The sequence below is a fragment of the Cannabis sativa genome, chromosome 4 (genome assembly GCF_029168945.1).
Source record: "Cannabis sativa cultivar Pink pepper isolate KNU-18-1 chromosome 4, ASM2916894v1, whole genome shotgun sequence".
Lineage (NCBI taxonomy): Eukaryota > Viridiplantae > Streptophyta > Magnoliopsida > Rosales > Cannabaceae > Cannabis > Cannabis sativa.
The window spans coordinates 8,514,388-8,535,962 of record NC_083604.1 but is presented as its reverse complement, the minus strand read 5'-3'; the positions used below and the strand labels follow the sequence as shown (position 1 = coordinate 8,535,962).

At 33.2% G+C, this 21,575-nt stretch overlaps 3 protein-coding genes across 4 annotated transcripts; 2 read left to right on the top strand and 1 right to left on the bottom strand.

Annotated features, from left to right (window-relative positions):
* The first annotated feature begins 3,717 nt into the window (after positions 1–3,717).
* Positions 3,718–8,046, top strand: LOC115712451 (uncharacterized). The gene is made up of 4 exons (XM_030640724.2): positions 3,718–4,342; positions 5,270–5,545; positions 5,955–6,092; positions 6,168–8,046. The coding sequence occupies exons 1-4, from the start codon at positions 3,968–3,970 to the stop codon at positions 7,725–7,727; spliced, it is 2,349 nt and encodes a 782-aa protein (XP_030496584.2). The 5' UTR covers positions 3,718–3,967; the 3' UTR covers positions 7,728–8,046.
* A 3,185-nt stretch (positions 8,047–11,231) lies between these two features.
* LOC115714389 (probable pre-mRNA-splicing factor ATP-dependent RNA helicase DEAH4) lies at positions 11,232–16,316 on the top strand. The gene is made up of 16 exons (XM_030643074.2): positions 11,232–11,594; positions 11,691–11,783; positions 11,875–11,979; positions 12,143–12,360; positions 12,698–12,750; positions 12,884–13,000; positions 13,100–13,191; positions 13,305–13,391; positions 13,659–13,873; positions 14,002–14,094; positions 14,362–14,485; positions 14,677–14,824; positions 15,034–15,103; positions 15,319–15,479; positions 15,636–15,811; positions 15,920–16,316. Exons 1-16 carry the CDS (start codon positions 11,395–11,397, stop codon positions 16,074–16,076), a joined length of 2,109 nt encoding a protein of 702 aa, XP_030498934.1. The 5' UTR covers positions 11,232–11,394; the 3' UTR covers positions 16,077–16,316.
* Positions 16,317–19,229: 2,913 nt separating this feature from the next.
* On the bottom strand, positions 19,230–21,129 carry LOC115712098 (bifunctional dihydrofolate reductase-thymidylate synthase). 2 transcript variants are annotated; one of them, XM_030640330.2, is made up of 3 exons: positions 20,325–21,129; positions 19,905–20,248; positions 19,230–19,804 (listed from the first exon to the last, which is right to left on the bottom strand). In XM_030640330.2, the coding sequence occupies exons 1-2, from the start codon at positions 20,879–20,881 to the stop codon at positions 19,945–19,947; spliced, it is 861 nt and encodes a 286-aa protein (XP_030496190.2). In that variant the 5' UTR covers positions 20,882–21,129; the 3' UTR covers positions 19,230–19,804; positions 19,905–19,944. The 2 variants fall into 2 exon arrangements, with proteins under 2 accessions (XP_030496190.2, XP_060969216.1); XM_061113233.1 differs by having other exon boundaries at positions 19,230–20,248; positions 20,325–21,089.
* Positions 21,130–21,575: the final 446 nt, after the last annotated feature.

Genomic DNA, 21,575 nt, shown 5'->3' with positions numbered 1-21,575 from the left:
ATTTGGGGGTACACGCATTCTTAGGCTCTGACACAGGGGATAATCCCCTAATTCAGTGGGATTTGGTGTCAGAGGGTCGCCATGTCATCCTGGACTAGGTCTCCAGGGCGCCTCTTGGAATGCCCTTCTGGATGTATCCCAAATGCTCATCCAAAAGGTTTCAGCTGCTTCGTCTTATTTGGGCGGGACACCCTTTCGGATCCAGAAAGATCTGATCTTGGACATAAACATTATGACCCTTGGATGGGTGCGAGGCCCATCCTTTTGTACAGACTGGGTCTGTTATCTTGTTAGAGCTTTTGACCAAGCCTTATATGATTAATTTTGAATTGGGAATGTGATGTGTCCCCCTTTTGAAAAGAGGAATAACAAGTATAAATGTGTGTTAAAAATCTATACTTTCTGATGTTTTAATAATATGAAAAATATATGGGAAACAAGCAATCGAAGATCTTTGTTTTTATAATACTTTCTATTGTTTTAGAAAATAGCATGCACTTTTTTAATTTTTTAAACATAATAATAGATAGATATCTTTTTGGTAACTGCAATAAATAACGACGTCACAATAGTGATTCTTTAAGAAACATAAATCCTTCTTCAATTTTGTTTAAAAAGAAAATAATAATAATAATAATAGAAAAATATATTTTTGTAGATATGTGAATTGAAGGAAAAAATAATAATATAAAGATATTTTTATAAATATGTGCAATCAATTTAAATTAAAATTGTAATATTTTATGTTGAAAAAAAAAACATCTTCACTTATATATATTTATTATAATATATAAAATACAAATAATAAAATATATTTTTTTGTTCACGGGCTAAGACAATCTCCAATGAATAGTGTATATTTTGGGTTAAATTTGGCCTAAAATATACCATAAAGCTATATTTGACTCATTTTTTTTTTGTATTTGTACTCCAATACACAAGGTGCAAATTAGATATAAAAATCAATATTACCATTAATGCTCATTCAAAATATACAAAATAATTAATTTTATTTATATTATTTTAATATCTTATAAATATATCTTATTCATAGTCAATGAATAATATTAATATGTGGTAAAGAGGTAATTATTAAGGAATAATTACACCACATACTGAAATTTTTAACTTTTTTACTTTTATAGTACTGTGGGGCGAATTTTGTTTCAAAAATACTGTATTTTTTTTTTCAAAAATATTGTGTAAGTTTTATACTGTGTATTGTGTTAAGTTTTCACTGTTGTTCTACGTACAATAGTTTTTTAATTGTTCCACTGTTGTTTTATTTGTGTTCCACTGTTGTTTTATAATAAAAACACAGTATTTTTGAAAAAAATTCCGTGTGACAGTATTTTTGTAAAAGTTAACTCAAATTCTTTTTGTAAGTTTCTCTTAAAAAAGGTAGTATTTATTGTGGGCTAAAATTTGGCCCATGCTATCTTTTGTGCCAAATTTGGCACAATTTTTTAGCTTGAGCTAAATTTGACACACATTTTACATTACTATTGGAATTAAATTTTAGCAAAATATTTTAAAAAAATAGCAATACACTATATCTATAGCTCTCCGTTAAAGATGCTCTAAGTAAGATATATAGTGTTATAGTGAGATTTTCTCTCTTAGAAACTCGAGACCGGACTCCTATGAAAATGACTCGTGTACTCACTCTCCTCGAGGGAAGTTGAGATGTCATCAAGAGACCCCTCGAATATGAACCTCGCCTGGACTAAATTCAGCGAGATGATGTGACCATGACAGAGTCTAGTCGCATTCGTACGACTCGCATAGGATAGGATCAAGGAACGGTTTAAGACTCGTATATACCGGAATATATGCGAGAATTCCCGAGATCCTCCTGCGAATTGTAGAGATCGATTCTTTACTCTGCGAGCTGGTCCAAATGACCCAATAACCTTGATAACCCGATAAGGACTCGCATTCCTCAGGTTACCGACTTGCTACAAGATGTCTGTATAAGCGACTTGAACAGGATGCAGACATCTTAGACTCGACTAGTCTCGAATGCATCTTAAGCCTGCGAGTTTATGCAAGAATATGAACAGTCAACTCGCACTATAAAAGTCGCATACGTTGCTGTATTTAGTGAATTAAGCTGAAATTGTCCTTCATTTATTGTGTTTACGTTTTTTAGTTTAATTATTGTAATTCAATGTATAAACGGATTGATAATGAATTCAATCTCTGTGTAAATCAAAGGACACTTGCTTTTTTTATATAAAGCAGTGATCCAACGTGAAATGACCAAGACATAAATCCTTGCAACAGTGGACTAAGTAGATCGTGATCTGACTGAATCACTATACTTTCTTGTGTTCTTTACATTTCCAGTTTATTTTCAGCATTTTGTGTCCTTGGTTTGAATACTCGCCACTCTAGGCTAAGTACTCGCGTGTATTTTTCTTATATTATTATTATATTATTTATTTTAGTGTTGTTAAAATTCTTTAGTTAGTTAAAACAAGTGATTATTTAGCTAGGCGGCAGGCCACCTATATAAATATTTCTACTTAATTATACTTGTTTAGTTTCCAATTTTGTTTACAGATGTAACAACTAATCAACAAATATAATCAAATTTTCTTTCTACGTAATTCCTTTTCTTTGTCTTTTATTTATATATGCAGGCCAAATCCGGTTATTGCTTATTATATTTTAACCAATTCTTAACTTATCATTACCAATCACGCAACTATTTTGAGTAAATATTATAATAGATTTAAGAATGTTATTAATTGCTTAATTTATTATGAATGTAATAGTGCTATATTAGAAAATGAGCATTGTTAACTAGTGGTGCCTAGCACATTACATGTCGCGTTGCGATTGGCTAATGATACTCTCTAAAAGTTATTATATTAAATTATGTGGGACTTAATATTTAATTGAACCAATAGCGATATTGACACATAGGAGGGTACTAGACACCACTAATGACCTTTAACATTTCTTTTAAAAAATTACAATAATTAAAAGGATTAGCTTATTAATTAACAAAAAAAAATCGTTCAATATAAAATTAATTAAACTAGACAAAATTGGCCAAGATCTCTTGCCGATCAAATCTCACACTTAAAAAAAAAACTCAGTCTAATCATTAATATCATTGAAATTAATGTTCATTAGTATAATAGCATTGTTATAAGGGGAAAAAAATCCTCTTGACAAAATTGGCATTGAAATTAAACTTGTTGGTGAGACATGGTGGAGACATGCTTTTTGGGACAGAAGATTTTTTTCCGTTATAAGGCACCAGCAGTGCTTAGTACTTTCTTGACATGATCCGTTGTAATTGGCTAGCGATACTCTCTAAAAGTTATTATACTAAATTATGTAGTTAGCGATACTTAGTTAAACCAATAGCGATATTGACACATAGGAGGGTGCTAAGCACCACTGGTGCCCTTTAGCATATCTCTTAGTATAATCTCATACATAAATTCGAATAATTAACATATTATTAAGTAATTAATGTAATTTAATAAAGCTAATTAGAATTTTTTTCTCGAACTTTGACATAAACTAAATCATGCTTCTTGAACTTTCATCTATATCAGAATTTTTTTACTAAAATTGCACAAAAGTACTTAAATTCAACCATATATAGTTCAGGGAATATTTTTAACCATCTTAAAAGTTTAGAGGTTATGATTTTGGTATATGTAAAAATTCGGGTGGAAAAAATCCATATTAGCCATTTAATAATTACGAAAGAGTTTTGTTGTAGTTGGCTTGTTACAACTACCTAGACGAAAACCTCACAAACAATATTCATATTTTTCTTCTCGTTTTTCACAAAATTACTTTCATATATTCGATCTCATCAAAGTCGACCAAGTCAGAAATTCACACATCTTCCTATAGTTCTTCTTCTCACTCTCTTAATTCATCTCCAAGTAATAATAAGCTTCTTTATCACGCTAGTTATAATTATCACACATATTATAATATGATGACAGTGTTCGGAAAATCCAACGCCGCCACAGAGGGCGGCTACATGGCAGTGAGTGCGCAGGTGTTTCCCGTAGTCGACTACGAAAACGAGGCTTCTAAACGCCTAATCGATGCGGCGCATGATCATGATAATCATGATACCAAATCAAGATCGGGTGATGATGATGATGCTGAGTTAATAATAGGCAACCCTTTTGTGGATGTTAACTATGTTGGAACAGTGATGTTAAAGTGTAAGAAGAGTGAGTTCGTTTTACGTGGCGAGTTGGCTCACCATGTTGTTGTTGAGTACGAAGAGTTCAACACAGACGTCACCCCACTCTTTCTCGCTTCTCATTCTGGCAACTTCACCCTTGTTAGGAAGTTACTGGTAACTAACTGCTATAACTATATATTTACTATTGTTATTATCTTCGTCTTCAGTCCTTTTTTCCTTAACACCCTTGATTTGTTGTGTTGGTTAACGTTCATAAATGCAGCTCATGCCATTTTTCTTTTACTTTTACATGTATATATAATATCTTATCAGCTCATAATGTGCATGCACACACTTTAATTGTATTGTCTGTTATTATAAATTTTGTTTTTAACTTTGTTATAAATTTTATTGTGAACATTTTTTTAAGAGCTGAATATTATTAGAGAAATGCTGGACAGGTTCTAATTAACAGTTAACACCACCAACCACCATTGTTATAAGCTATCGGTGTAGTTAAGTACTCAGTCCTACTTATTTTAATTAAATAACTAGTATAAAAAAATCTATTTGGTGATGATATATCACAAATGTTTAAGGCCATCTCCAACGGTAACAAGTTAACGTTAATGGATCCATTATTAATTTTAAATGTAAAATTTATAAACTAACCACTTAAAAAAAAAAAAAAAGGATTGCTTGTATAGAATTAAAGCTCAAAAAATGTGGAAGTATTTCGATCTTTATTCATAGTGTATATATGTTTTATTAATTCCGCATTTTATATATCTTTTATTTATGCATATAAAATGTCTAACAAAAAAAGGTTAACAAAAAAAGGTCAACAACCTCATCTATACCACTTCTGATATCACTACTTATAGCAACACTCATTAGAGTTGCTCAAATAGCAATACTTATTTTATTATAAAAATTTGTTTGGCCATCTTGAGCTACCGGACTGCACTAGTATTTTTGTGTTTAGAATATATAGTTACTCAAAATTGGCAAAGAAAAAACTACATTATTGCTCACACCTCGAACGCCACTAATTAATATTGTTGAGCTTAATTTCTTCTCTTATTGTAATTACTACTTCAGAGTGTTGGAGTTGATGTGAACCAGAGAGTGTTTCGAGGGTACCCAACCACAGCAGCAGTGAGAGAAGGGCACTTGAAAATATTGGAAGTTCTTATAAGTTGTGGGGCATCTCAGCTGGCATGCGAGGAGGCATTATTAGAAGCCAGCTACTTGGGACTTGCTAGGCCTGCTGAGATGCTCATGGAGTCAGACATGATCCGCTCTCGGGCTGCTGTTCATGCTCTTGTGTCTGCCTCCTGCAGAGGCTTTGTTGATGTCGTATGCGCTCTTCTCAAGGTATTTTTTGTGATTTTTTTACTGAAGATGCATTTTGTTTTTGACTAGAGATATATACATTCTGTGCTCGTTTGGAACGCCGTATTAGGTCGTATTGTATTGTATTGTATTATATCGAATTGTATTTTATGCAATATTTTTATACAAAACTATATGTAGTATTAACTTTTATAAACACCTAAATATATAATATTTTAGTATAAATTAAAGTTTAAAATAGTATTATATAAAAATATGATATATAATCTAATTCAATATAATACAATACAATACAATACGGCTTGATGCGTTCCAAACGAGAAGAGTAATAACAAAGGGTTGTGTGTAAAAGATTCTTTCTTGTATTTGTTTTGAACATACTATGAATTTTTGTGATGATGTTGACAGAGATGATGTTGATTGTTAGCAGTGTGGAGTGGATGCTAATGCTACCTATCGTTTGTTGCTTCAATCTTCCAAACCATTTCTACATGCCAATGTCAACTGCAGTGCCCTTGTTGCTGCCATAGTTAGTCGTCAAATTAACGTAGTCAGAATCCTTTTACAGGTATTATTTTATACATATAGATATATTTTTTATTGTAATAAATATCATACAATAATATTATGAACAAATCAACAGGCTGGAGTCAGAACTGATATAAAAGTGAATCTTGGAGCATGGTCATGGGACACGAATACAGGGGAGGATTTTCGAGTTGGGGCAGGACTAGCAGAGCCTTACAGTGTCACTTGGTGTGCAGTGGAGTATTTTGAGGCCAGTGGTGCTATTCTAACCATGCTCCTCCAATACCTTTCTCCTAACAATCCTCACTTGGGGAGAACTCTAATCCACCATGCCATCTTATGTAACAATGCAAAAGCTGTAGATATTCTCTTAAGCTGTGGTGCTGATATAGAAGCTCAAACTAACACGACTTCAAAAATCGACTCACAACTCCGCCCCATTCACTTGGCTGCTCGGCTGGGATCATCACAAATCCTTCAACATTTGATTAAAGCGGGGTGCAATGTCAACTCGGTAACTGGAGAACATGGAGATACCCCTCTAATGATCTGCACTCGTTATAAAAGTGAAAAATGTCTAAAGATTTTGGCTGCAGCTGGTGCTGATTTTAGTGTTGTAAATTCTAGTACTGGTGAGTCTGCTAGCTCAATTGCCGAGTCTAGTAAGTGGAATCTTGGGTTTCAACAAGCTGTTTTGGATGTAATTCGAGATGGGGTTGTCATTAAATCAACAAACGAGGTAGTATTTTGTCCTTTGATGTTTGTGACTAGAGCAAATGACACTGAAGCGTTGAAGAAACTTATCGAAACAGAGGGTGTTAATCTTGATAGACAAGACGAAAATGGCTTCTCAGCTGCTATGGTAGCTGCAAAAATTGGTCATTTAGAGGCCTTTAAATTACTTCTTAATGCTGGAGCTGACATGAAGTTACGTAATAAACATGGTGAGACTGCATTGAAACTATCAGAAGTGAATCATAACAGAATTGAGTTTGAGAAACTAATGTTAAAAGAGTCACTAGAAATGACAATAAAAAGTCCTTATTGTCATTTTGATTCTCTACACCAAGCAGTAGAAATGGGTGACTTTGACTATGTTCGTGTGTTAATAACAAATGAAGGCTATGATGTTAATTCTATTGATGATGGTGGCTATACTCCATTGATGTTAGCTGCAAAAGGAGGCCATGCAAAGTTGTGTGAGCTTTTGATATGTTTAGGAGCTAAATTAGAAGTAGAGAATCATAAACATGAGACGGCATTCTCTCTTGGTAAGGACAAAAACGACGTAGTACAAGTGATAAAGGATAAGATGGCTAAAGAGCTTGTTCTTAAGGGTGCCCGAGTGAAGAAACATACTAGATGTGGTAAAGGGTCTCCTCATAGAAGAGTGTTGAGGATGGTTGAAGCTATTGGGGTGTTAAGGTGGGGTAAGTGGATGAACAAAAGGAATGTGGTGTGTAAGGGAGCTGATGTGGGGCCCAGTGACGTGTTCCGATGGAATCGACGGCGGAGATTCGACACTGATGAGCCAGGATTGTTCCACGTGGTGACCACTAAGAATAAAGAGGTGCATTTTGTTTGTGAAGGTGGGGTTGAAATGGCTGAGTTGTGGGTTAGAGGGATCAAACTTGTGACTAGAGAAGCTATTTTTGGCAAAAATAGACTATTTTAACACAATTCAATAACTATTAATGTTTACATACTAATTTAATAATGTCAAATTTATTAGTGTAATTTCTTATTTTATAATGGTGTTAGTATGATTTTTAGTATTAGCTTAAACTATAGTGAAAGCAATGCATTAATTTTGGAGATATGCAAATATGTAAGGCTGGGCATTTAGTTGATAAGCACCTTAACCAATGCTTTCTACTTTTTAGATTAATGTTTCTCTATACATGCTATATAAAATGATCATCCTATTATAAAATGCTATAATTTGTTTTATTAGGAGTATTTTACATTAGAATTAACTAATACATAAAAGTCTTTTTCATTTAAACAAATACATAAAGTCTCATTTTAATTTGGTAATACTTGAAACTTTATTAAGACTATTGATTATTTTTGACAAACTATAATGTTTAGGGGTATTCATTCAATCCAATCCGTACTATTTTGTATATAGTACATCCGATCTGCACTAAGTGCAAATTTTATATTTTGCATTCAATCCAATCTGCACAATAATTCAAATCCAATCCAATCTATTCTGCAAAAGTGAGGATTGGATTGGTTACATTTCAATATTAAACTATTTAATATTTATAAAAAAAAATATATCTTTTTTCACATAATTAGCAACAAAATAAAATAAATTATTGTTATTTTATGTCTCCAATAAAAAATTAAAATAAATAAAATAATAAATAACAAATTCAAAGGAAGAAAAAAATTGTATGTATAAAGAAATGTTTAATTTTATTTAAAATGTATGTAAAAAAATTATATATAAGAATATATAGAAAATTTTTAACATCATTACATGTATACTAATCGTCAAGTTATTATGTTGAATTGTCTTTAAAAAATTATATAATATATTACATATATTTTTTTAAAAAAAATAAAAATTATATTATAAAAATTGGTAACTTTGTATTATATAGTGAGTTGCGGTCTACAACTATTAAATTAAAAATTGCAAACCGCACTGCGTCGCGCAGTTTAAAAAATACAAACTACAACTGCACCACAAAGGGTTTGAAACTGCATTTTTTGAGCTGTGTGGTGATGTGCGGGTGGTTTATGTGGTGTAGGTAATTTGATGAACACCCCTAAACGGAGATGTGATTTTGCTAATAGATTTGTGGTATAGGGGGTTTCGTCGTTAGAAAATAAGAATTTGGGGTTAATTACTAGCGAAATGATTCTTTTGGGAATTATACCGTAATTTACTCTTAGAGCACTCACAACAGCTTCTCTATTCTGTTTTTTAAAATAACTCACTAAATTCTTACTTTCTTTATTTTACCTCACACTTTTACATTACACCAGACATCAACTTCGTTATATTTTTATCCACATCATCAAAATAATATATTTTAACATATTAATAATATATACATTAATAAAAATATTATATTATACATTATATATAATTATAAAAAGTTAATAAACTTAAACAAAGTAGTAATAAAATAAATAAAAAAAATTTAGCTCACTCTCTCTCCATAGCTACATATTGAGATGCATTTTATTGGAGTTTGTGTAAATTTATTATAGCTAAGCTATAAAGATATTGTTGGAAGGGTTAAAATAAGTTTTGCTTATTTGTTGCAGGCTTATGAGAGAGCCCATGTCTGTGTGGTTGCGCCGGCTTTGTGGAACAAATTTTGGAACTCAAAAATTTTCGAAAAACATAAAATTCTTTGGTGGGGTATCCTTTCGAATGCTCTGCTAGTCCATGGTCTCCTGCTAGGAGAATCCCCATTAAAGATGAATTGTGCCCATTATGTGGGGAGGCTGCGGAATCGATGGAACACCTGTTCCTCTATTGCAAATTTGCTTACCATCTCTGGAGGTCGATCCTCCCCTTTGGGGTGTTCCCGGTCCCTGACTCTAGTGGTCGAGTTTGGGATTGGGTTAAATTTCTTTGGATGTTGAAGTCGAACGAGGTGGACTCGGACAAGCTGTTCCTTTATGCTTCAATTGTCGTTGACACAATATGAAAAACTCGTAATGACAAGGTACATAACTTTCATCCAAGTAACATTGTACTGGCCATTGACTCTATTTCTCATTGTTATACAAATTATGTTTCCTGCTTATTCCCCCCGACGGTACTTGTGGCTTCTCCTGCTTGGACCCCTCCACCTGAAGATTGGGTCAAAATCAATTGTGATGCCAAGGTTGGTGGAGAGTCCATGTGTATTGCGGCTTTGGTTAAAGATCACTCTAAAACTATTATGTGGGTTGCTGTTACCATGCTCAACTTCAGAGATCCTCTAATTGGTGAGGCGGCGGCGTGTCGTCTTGCTTTGGACTCGGTTAGACTCAGGAATCACAACTTTGTCTTGGTGGAGAGTGATTCAGAAATGGTTATCAAAGCACTGAAATGACTTCACTCTATTTGGAATATTGATAATTATGTCTCTTTATGTAATCAACTCTCTAAAAACTTTTTATCTTGTAATTTTTCGTTTATTTCTCGTTGTTGTAATTTTACTGTCCATAATGTGGCTAGATGGGCGTTTGCCCAGAACATCTCAGGTTTTGTGGAGCCCTCCTCGATACCTGATGCTATCCTTTGTAATGACCGTGAGGTCTAATTTTCCTATCTATCTAACACTTTATTTTTTTTAAAAAAAAAAAAGAAAAAGAAAGAAAAAAGAAAAAAAAAGAAAAGCTAAAAGTTTTATCTTTTAGCTATTATAAAGACAATGATGAGAGTGCTATTAGTTTATTGGATAGTTATTGGAATTTTATTCTTAAAAAGAAAATAAATGAAAGACTATATTCTAGGAATGAGAATTGTTTTTTCCCTTTTCAAGCCTTAACCGAACATAAAAGAATTTGTCGCTTAACTCCTATTTATTTATTTAAAATAATAATAATAATTTGTTTAAGGAAAACAATAAGATTTTTCTTATAAAAGCAAAATAGTAATGGGTGCTTCTACAATGCGGTTTAAAAGGGATGTATTGATGCACTTTCTATTTATTTTGGCATTTAGAAAAAAAAAAAAAATAGTCTATTTTTTCTTTCAAATTCGTCCACGTTTTAATTATCTAAGATATCTTATAAAATTTTGAGAAATTCAGAATAATAATATAGAAAGTAATCTTCAACCGTTTATTTCACACGAGTATAAAATAAAATAATCATGCGTGCAACACAATGTTTGATCTCTATTTTCGGTGTGTTAAATTTTTTTAAATTTCTTAAAATTTTGTAGGATGTCTTAAATAACTATGACGTACATTATCATGATAAAAAATTTGACTAAAAAATTAGGAGAATCACTCCATATACCGCTTTTTAACTTTTTTTTTTTTAAATTTTTACTGTTTGAGGATCTCCGGTGGTTGTTACATGGGTTGTGATGTAGATTTGGGTTGCGATTTAAGTTGCTCAGTGTATTTTCTTATAATTTTTTTTTTTTTTATAAAAAAAAAAACACTAAAAAAATTCAAAAAAAAAAGTTATTTCAGATTCGAATTTGTAGAATTTGTAAAAATAATGGAAATTTGAATTGGTTAACGACATACCGTTTTATCTACAAACGACAAGAAGTTATGAATCGACATGTCGGAAGGTGTGTCGTTTAACTATGTATTCCAAAACCAAAATCCCACGGTGACTGCGCGCGCAGGTTCAAGCTCTCTTCTGGTTCACCAATGGCGAACCTTCCGATTGTCCAATTCGAAGAGAAGATCATAGAAACGGTGGAACAGAATCCGGTGGTTGTAATAATAGGAGAGACCGGTTCAGGTAAAAGCACACAGCTCTCTCAGATACTCCACAAACATGGATACAGTAAATCTGGAGCTATCGGCGTCACCCAACCTCGACGGGTTGCCGCAGTCTCAGTTTCCAGGTTTTCATTTAAGAAAATTATTCCATCCTATGCTACGCTCCATCTCCGAAGACTGTACGAGATTGTTTAACTCCACTCCACATACTGTGACCGCAGACGAGTTGCTCAGGAGCTTGGTGTTCGTCTAGGAGAGGAGGTCGGATACGCTATCAGATTTGAAGATCGAACCTGTGATAGAACCTTCATTAAGTAAATCTGCTAAGGCTTTGTATTGAAATTTCTTTGATTTCTTCTTGTTACCCTCTTTTTGCTTAATGCTTGTTGTGAACACTCTTCTCAGATACCTAACTGATGGTGTTCTTCTTCGCGAAAGTTTGGCTAATCCTGAGCTTAATCAGTACTCAGTAATAATTCTTGATGAAGCTCACGAGAGGAGTCTAAATACGTAAGTTTCACAAGCCTACGATTACTTTTGCTAATTTGTAATTGAAGAAATGTAAAGGGGAAAATTTTGTATTTGTGTAAGGAGTATTGAAAAGATTCAAAAAAGGGTTTAGTGTTGGAGATGAACTAGTAATTATACATTGAATTATTCTTCCTAATTTCAGTGACATATTGTTGGGATTGATGAAGCGTCTGATTAAGAGGCGTACATCAAATTTAAAAGTTCTAATAACTTCTGCAACTCTTGATGGTGAAAAAGTATCAAACTTTTTTTCAAATTGCCCAGTACTGAATGTTCCTGGAAAGCTATACCCTGTTGAAATATTGTACAGCAATGAGCGTCCTAAAAGCTATCTTGAGTCATGTTTGAAAACAGCGCTTGGTATGATCAGTGTTCTTAGTTTCCTCTTTGCTTGTAATATACTTCTTTTACAGCATTAGTATGATGATTTAACCGATTTATTTATAAAAGAGTAATAATTGAGACACTCAAATTTTATATTAAAAAACATTATACTAATGATTTAACTGCTCATATATTTAAAGTTGGATCGAATCATTTTTATGGGTGAGTAAAGATGCATGTCAAACTATATTGTATAATGTTTTGATTTGAGTATGAATGTTGTTTGTCCCTATTATCATTTTTTTTTCTCTCTTTTATAAGTTTAAGGAATATTGGTACTTATACTAACCAATAAACATAATATTTTTATTAGATTTGCATGTTCGGGAACCAGAAGGTGATATCTTAGTATTTATGACTGGGCAGGTGTGGCCTCTCTCTCTCACTCTTGATGTGTGGTCGGGTAGGGTGTTTTTTGGGGAAGGGGGTGTTCGCATTGTATATGTTACAACTTTGTGTTTGTACCCATTTTATAACTAATCATAAGGTTTGATCTTAGGATGATATAGACAAGCTGGTATCAAAATTAGAAGATAAAATAAGAAGCCTAGAGGAAGGATCTTGTATGGATGTGATAATCCTTCCCCTTCATGGTTCTTTGCCACCTGAAATGCAGGCAAGTACCTAAGTACTTCAGCTTCCCCCTTCTCAAGGATATCAATGTCTTTAAATTTTAAATAAGTGTCCTTGTCTCTTATCTTTTTTGACCCTGCAGGTACGTGTATTTAGTCCTCCACCTGCAAACTGTAGGCGAATTATTGTTTCCACAAATATTGCGGAGACTTCTTTGACTGTGGATGGTGTTGTGTAAGAGTAACATTCTTGCTTTAGCATTTCTGTTGTATTTGCTCTGCCTGTTCTTGTTTATTTTTGTTTAATCTGACAGTTACATATCTACATGCTATGTGCATGAATGATAGGTATGTTATTGACTCTGGTTATGTGAAGCAACGGCAATACAACTCATCCACTGGCATGTATTCCCTTGATGTTGTCCAAATTAGCAAGTAAGAAATTTTTATTGTCATTATGTAATGTATTTGCTTTTGTATTTGTTGCTTTCCAGTACATTAGTTAATTTCATATTTTTTTTTCCACAATTTAGAAGGTTTTATTTTGTAAATTTTTGGTCATGATCCTGGTTAAAAATTAAAAGATGGGTTGAGAATGAGTAGCTATGCCTGCTAAGCTGCGGTTTTATCATATATGTCTAATAGAAATCTTATTTTTAACAGTTATATATTCTAGTTGATTTTGGTTTTCCTTAATTGCAGAGTACAAGCTAATCAACGTGCAGGTCGAGCTGGAAGAACACGTCCTGGGAAGTGCTATCGATTGTATCCTTCTGCTGTTTACAATGATGAATTCTTGGATGTAACAATTCCTGAAATACAGCGATCTTCTCTTGCTGGAACTGTCCTTTATTTGAAATCATTGGACCTTCGAGATATTGATATTTTGAAATTTGATTTTCTTGATCCTCCTTCCTGTATGTACACATTCTTTTGATAGTTTTTGAATATTCCTACTTTTGGTTTCTTTTTATTGTCGGTTAGTTAAAAATTACAACATTGGCTTTCTTGATATTTTGATTTGATCTTGTTGTCTTTGTGGCAGCCGAGTCTTTAGAAGATGCTTTAAAGCAATTATATCTCATAGATGCCATTGATGAAAATGGGTTGATCACGTCAATTGGAAGAACAATGGCAGGTTTGAAATTCTGAGTCATTTTTGATAGTTAATAGTAGCTTCATGTTGTTATCACTTGCATCATGAAATAAATTTCAGCATTTTTGTTTCCATGGATGGACGATTAGATTCTATGAGAGATTCCTAATTAACCCTGTCTCCAGATTTGTCTTTTTTCTTTATAATACAAGTATGACTTTTACTATTGCAAAACTTGTGTGTTGGGCAAAATTATATGTAAAAGGACTAGTATTTAGAGACTGTACTGACTTAAATGATTTTTTGCAGAGCTTCCTCTAGAACCTTCACTTTCAAGAACTTTGATTGAGGCAAACGAATATGGTTGCTTATCCCAAGCATTGACAGTTGCTTCTATGTTATCTGCAGAAACCATGTTGCTTCCTGGTAGAAGGTAAATTATGAAATTTTCTTGGGTAGTGAAGTTTGTTAGGATGCTACCATGTTCCACTTTCTCCTTTTCATTTTCCTGGCCCTTCCAGCTTTCTGCCTTTCCAAAATACGACCCCTTCCCCCCATTTTTTTTTTCTCTTTTCCACATTCCTATGAAAAGATCATTTATTAGCTAAGCTTTTCTAAATGCAGCAAGAATACTGAGAAGAAAAGGAAACAGGAGCATTTGGATCTTCCTGATGGATCTGGCTGGGGTGATCACATCCAGTTGCTGCAAATCTATGAGTGCTGGCATCAAACTGACTACGATATTGATTGGTTAAAGGATCACGGCTTGCAGGTAAAGAAATTAAGATGAGTTTATGACTGTCATGAACTATTCAGGATTAAGTGACTAGGTTCTGTCACAGAGATTATCTAACAGTGTTATGATGAGTTTATTCACCTTGATTCATTTGATCTTTGTGGTGAGAAGAAATGAATCCTAACCATACGCATCTGTTATCATACATGATGAAGCATAACATACTTGAATCCTACTCAATGTAGGTGAGAGGGATGAAGTTCGTCAAGGATGTAAGGAGGCAGTTGGGTCAGATTATGCAGAAAATTGCGAAGGGTTAGTAAGCTAATTCTCTCATAGTCTTTAATTATGTTTCAAATTACTACTTGGATTATAAAACAATTTTAGACCTACAATGGAAAAGAAAAATGAACAAACTTATATAAATTTGATTCCATGTGTTTTCTTCTTCCAGTATTTGTTTCCCCTTTCCTATATTCCTCATATCTGTAGGTACCATTTTGACATTTCATCTTCTTTCTTGAAACCAGGTCCATTAGATGTACAGACAAGCCGAAGACGGAGAGAAAGTGAACAGGATTATTACTATTTGCGAAAGGCGTTGTGTATAGGTTACGCAAATCAGCTTGCTGAGAGAATGGTGTATCATAATGGATACAGAACATTAGGTTTTAAACCTCAAGTAGTACAGGTATTTGTTTATTTAGATTATTATAATTTTTCTAAGTTTACTAGTGTATAATTATCTAGTAGCTGTTTAACAGAACCCTGCATTTTTATGTGCACCATTAATGGATTCTGGCTAGAGATATACTGCTAATTGCGTGGAATATACCTTTTGTTTTAGGTGCATCCTTCTTCGGTGTTGGAACCAGACGATGAAGGTAAACTACCAGACTACATTATATTTCACGAGCTCATTGCAACCTCACGCCCATATTTGCGGACAGTATGCTCAGTTGATATAAAATGGGTGATGCCTATCAGAAACAAGTTCAGTAATCTTAATATCAACAAATTGAGGTAAATCAGTTTTCCAAAAGCAATTTCAATTGCAAATTCGTATTTTTCTTAGTCAAAGTTTAAATGCGAACGTGATACCATTGATCTTGAGATTTTGACTTAATGCAGTGGTGGAAGTGGCCATATTGACGAGGATACAAATGGGAAGCTCTCAGACTCGCCTAAAAAAGAGGTAGTCACCGGCACTGCTGAGGTCCAAGATGATCGTGATAGTATAATACAGGCAGCTAGGGAACGATTTCTGGCCCGTAAAGGAAAGAAATGAACTCATTGTTCATTGATCAATCGGATAACCTAGTGATTTATTTCAGGCTGAATTAGACTACGTTTAGAGTCAATATAGAAAGGAAGAAATAGAGCACTTATTTTTTATCAATTGTGCTTGGTATGAAAGGTATGAAAGAATGATAGAAGAATGTGAATGTTTTATTTGTTATTTTACTATTCCTTTTTCTAAGATGAAACTAATTTTCATCATCATATGATGAGCCTCTCTTCTCATCCATCCACAGTGTTAAGCACTCCAACAATTTCAAGTCAAGTCATATCGTTATCCCAATCTTGTGAGGAAACACGAACCCCAATGAAGCTATATGCCAATATTCTGATCAAATCTTCATGTTAAATTTCTCAGAGCGGATTTGGTTAGCAAAACGAGTCCAAACCATATCATGTTCTTTTTGGATTTAGCTTGGACCTTAATCATTAGTCAATGATCCATACTTCTCCTTAATGAGTACACATTACATTAGTGGATAGAGTAGAGACCCTTTTTTCATTCATGAAGTTTTTGTTTTTTCTAAAATGGATGAATTTTATTTCGTCTATCTTCTAAGTTTTCCTTTAGGGTAAATACCATTTTGGACCCTCTGTTTTACAAAAGTTACCAATTGGACTCTGTGTTTTGTTAAATGACAAAATGGACCCTGTATTTTCTAAAATAGTACAAATATGACCCTGAATTGATTTTTTGTCAAAATAAAGTTTAATTATAATCCGATCTAAAAGTGCTATGACAAAACTATTTACATTTTTTGTATCTGTTCGTATTAAGCATTGTCTTCAAGTTGCTTGTATTAAAAAAAAAGTTGTCAAAAATTAAGCTCAGGGTCCTATTTTTACTATTTTAGAAAATACAAGGTTCATTTTGTCATTTAACAAAGTACAGGGTTCAATCTGTAACTTTTGCAAAACACAAGGTCCAAAATAGTATTTACCCTTTCCTTTATAACATGGATTTACCCTCTTCTTTTTCAATAATATTAGTTAGTAGCATGCCATTAATTTTTTGATAATTGTAGAGCATCTTTATTAGGGGTGTTCATTGGATCACATCCAATGTTTTTAGGCCTATCCAGATCCGATCCAATCATATATTGGATGTTAGATTTTACCATCCGATCCGATCCAATTAATTTCATCATCCAATCGATCCAACATCCATTGGATGTTGGATTGGATCGGTTCTATCCATTGGATGTATTTCATATATATTTATTTATTTAATTTGGGTTTATCCAATATTTTAAACCTAGTATTTTTTGGATCGGATTGGATCCATCCAATATTTTAGATCCAGTATGTATTGGATCAGACTGGATCCATCCAATCCAAGAAAAAAAGAGTAAAACTTTAATGTTAATTTTCATATATACATATAAATTTGACGTATAACAATATAAAATCTAATTACTCATCCAAACTAAATGAAAATACTAATTAGTTCGATTGAATGTTGGATGTATTGGATTTTTAGACACCCCATCCACCATCCGATCCGATCCTATTGGATATTTAAAAATAACATCCAATCCGATCCGATCATAATTGGATATCCAATGTTTGGCGGTCGATTGTAATTGGATCGGTCGGTTCTCATTAGATTGGATCGATTTATGCACACCCCTAATCTTTATTATTGGAGATCTATTGCTAAAATATAGCTTATTATAAAAAATTTGCTTTAATAGCGTGCTAAAAGTTGCAAATTTCTCACCTAGCAATAGTTAATTCAAGTATGGATCACAATATTTCATATATGAAATTTATATCACAATAAACATACTATTATATTTATTAGGGGTGTTCATATCATTTGCAATTTGTGGTTCTAAACTCCAACTAATCCGGACTAAACCATTTGAGACCGAACCAAATGAATTCGGTGTGAATGATTTGACAAATCTGCATTGTTTTAAATTCTCTGGTTCGGTCACGGTTTTAGAAATCTCGATAGCAGTTCAAACAAAACCAATATGTACAATTATTATGTATACTTAATATTATTATTTTTTGAACGAAATGTTGTTATATGGGAACAACCTTATTTTTTTGGAGAAAATTTATTTATTATTTTTATTTAATTAATTTAAATAGTTTTTAAACTTATTTAATTAATTGGTAAACAAAAACGTTTTCTCCTCCTTGTTTTTAGCATCGTTCTCACGGTCCTACGTTTTAACGTTCTCATGATCATAGACATCTTTCTTCCCGTTACTACCTTCCGTGCATTCCCTATATAATACATCAGAATCAACGGGAGAAATACATTCTTTCTCCCACAGAAACAAAATCATTTTCAGTTTATATTTACGATTATATTATAGAATTATAGCTCTTATACAATGGTATCTTGACTGGGTTGTTTTATCCTGAGAAAGATCAGTAATTTTCGACTGCTTGCACATTCTTAAATAGTGTCGCGAACGTTTTAAAAGGAATAACCTAATCCACAACTCAATCCAAAAAATTTATTTACTAATATCGCTCATTTTTTATTTTCAGTAGTAGTCTGTACAACATATCACAAAGTCATTTTTTTTTATCAAGCACAATACTTACATCTCCAACTAGAGTTGGTCTTAGTTAGTAGCATGTCTATTTCTGCAAACAATATTTGACTAGCTTATGATCTTTTCTTTATTTCCTAGGCATTCTTAATGATACTCTTTTTATTATTATTATTATTATTATTATTATTATTATTATTATTATTATTATTAATGCCTGGTATATGATTTGACTTTTGAATTTGTTTTCAAATGCCTTCTAAATTGTAAAACTAGTCTTTCTTTTACCCGCTAGCTAACTATTTCTTTTATTATCAATTTCAAAGTTACTATAGTTGGGATAGGAGAATTCAGCAGTAGATTAATTAAGAACTTAAATTAAAATGATAATCAAATTGTTCTTTTAGTTATTCTTTGAGACAATGTGAAAATATGACTTATTATTCACATCAACCTGAGCTTTTAATAAATGGTCTGAAAAATTGAGGTTGTAACTAGTGAAATGCTCTTCAACAATTTTCACGAAGAATCATAACCAACAAGTTCAAAATCAGCTGCCACTATTGCATCTCTATATATTTTTCTCTTTGGATATTCAAAATCTACATAGTGAGATTAGACAAGTCAACTAAACAACAAAGAATCCTGCTTTATGTTCTTGGATTCTCTATCACTCACAGCAAAAGCTGCTCCGGTCGAGGTCCGATATGAGTTCTATTCATGTAACATTAGAGTCTCACGACCGAAAATATATACTCGATCCATTTAATAAGGTGAGGACAATCCCCTAACAAGCCGGTTTTGTTAGGGTGATTTAGGTCTAATAATTTCCTAAATACCACTTATAAAACAATTGAAGAAGAACTTGCATACCACAAACATGAGCAATCGTTCATGTCAGTTAAGAATATGATGTAATGTTCAAAGGAACAGTAAGAGAAATGTGGGTAGTATTATATAACTTGAACAAGTGATCTGATGGTACTGATAGGCTGATTCCCTCATCATTATCTGGGGTGTTCTTGATTTGATCAATTTATCTTTGCCAACTGAACAAATATTTGGCCTGTAAAATCAGCATATGCATCCTGATGTGATCAAATGAATGATCAGCAAACTATAAAACTTAGCCTAAGCTATGCATTTGAGCAACCACTGATTATAGTTCTTGGATAGAAACGCACTTGCCAAGTTTGAATTGCATCTGTACAAGAAGATCAAAAGAGCTATATTACAAAACAAACTTAAAAATCCTTATGATCACCCAAAATGCCATTGAACCAAAGTTAAAGTTTCTAAATTACCTGACAATCAAGTCTTCATGAAGTTAAATTAGGTGTCTGTCTAGTCATCTTTCTGGGAATCACTTGAGGTGATTTCTTGAACTAAATGCTCATCAAGTCTCTCAAATATCATCTTTGGCAGAAATCTAAAACTCTCTGCTTGGAGTTTCTGACTAATCCTAGAACTTCTCACACGAACATAAGTAGCAAAGCTAAACTGAATATTGTTCTCCACCAAAGGTTGGGAAGAGTACCACAGTTTAAACAATGACAAATCAATGGAAGGAATGAAAGTATCACAATCAATACTTGTCTCAATTTTAGTAATATGGATGGCATCACATTCAGGAGAATTCAGAGCTTCACTGAATATAAAAAAAAAATCAATCTTTTACCAAAATTCAAAATATAATAAAACAGAATCATCAAATCTTTGGTTACCTCAATACTTGGCCACCCCCAATGATAAAAACTCTCTCAATGGACTGAGAATAAGGAGACTGAGCTAACATTTTCAAAGCTGATGAAATGCTTTCAAACACGACAACTTTTTCTGAAATGGAATCATCATCATCATCATCATCATCAACACTTCCAGAACGAGTCAAAATGACATTAAGTCGAGCAGGAAGAGGGCGGAACTGAAGGGGAATACTTTCCCAAGTTTTCCTACCCATTATTACGGCATTCTCCTTAGTTGGGTCTAGTGTTGTTGTGGTAAGCTCCTTGAAAAATTTGAGGTCCGAAGGCAACTTCCATGGCAGCTTCCCGTTCTTTCCAATGCCCATATTAGTAGTGGCAGCAACCACAACTTGATATCTCCTCTGACAGTCTCCACCATCACCTTCTTGACCCGAAAAACTCGAACGCACAGGGAATTTCAGAACCCCTTTGAGCACACCGAACAATGGTGAAGAAGATGCATGCACAGAATCGAAAATGGGTAAGCGAATTTGGGGATGAGGTTTCAACGATCGGTGTAGACTGAACCGAAACATAACTCTGGGAACGATTAGATAGGAAATTAGGTTGAAATGGTTTAGAACAAAAGCCAGCCCATTTACTTCTCAAGCTTAAATCAATTACATTGAATAGCTTTGACTTGAGAATGGGTATGGGGGTGGCTTCTCGGTTGGGGGGTTGGAATTGGAGAGTGAGATTGTGTCTACTCTTGGTTGATAATCCTAATTCTAATATTGTGTTTAGTAGCATAATTAGATGTTGTTTAACCCTATGTTTAATGTATGTATAGCCATAACAAATTTTAATATCAAACTTAAATTTTTCAGTTTTTTTATATTTTGAGCACTCATACAAATACACATAAATTAATAGTGACCTTATTGCAAAATATTATTTTGTTCTTTAACATCTGAATTTAGCTTAAAGTAATAGTGTTATAGTGCGAATTTTTTACCTAAAAATTCGAGACCAAGCTCAAATAAGAGTGACACGTGGACTCGCATTCTTTTAGGATTGCTAAGCTGTTAAGAAAGGACTTCTCGAGAATAAACATCGCCTGAATCAAACTCACGAGAAGATGTGAACGTGGCAGAGTTTAGTCGCATTATTACGCATCACATAATATAAAATAAGCAGGACAATACTGGTCGTGCATATACTGAGATATATGTGATGACTAAGTAGCCTTCTCTTGTGACTTAGTAAAGATCATTCTTTACATAATGAATT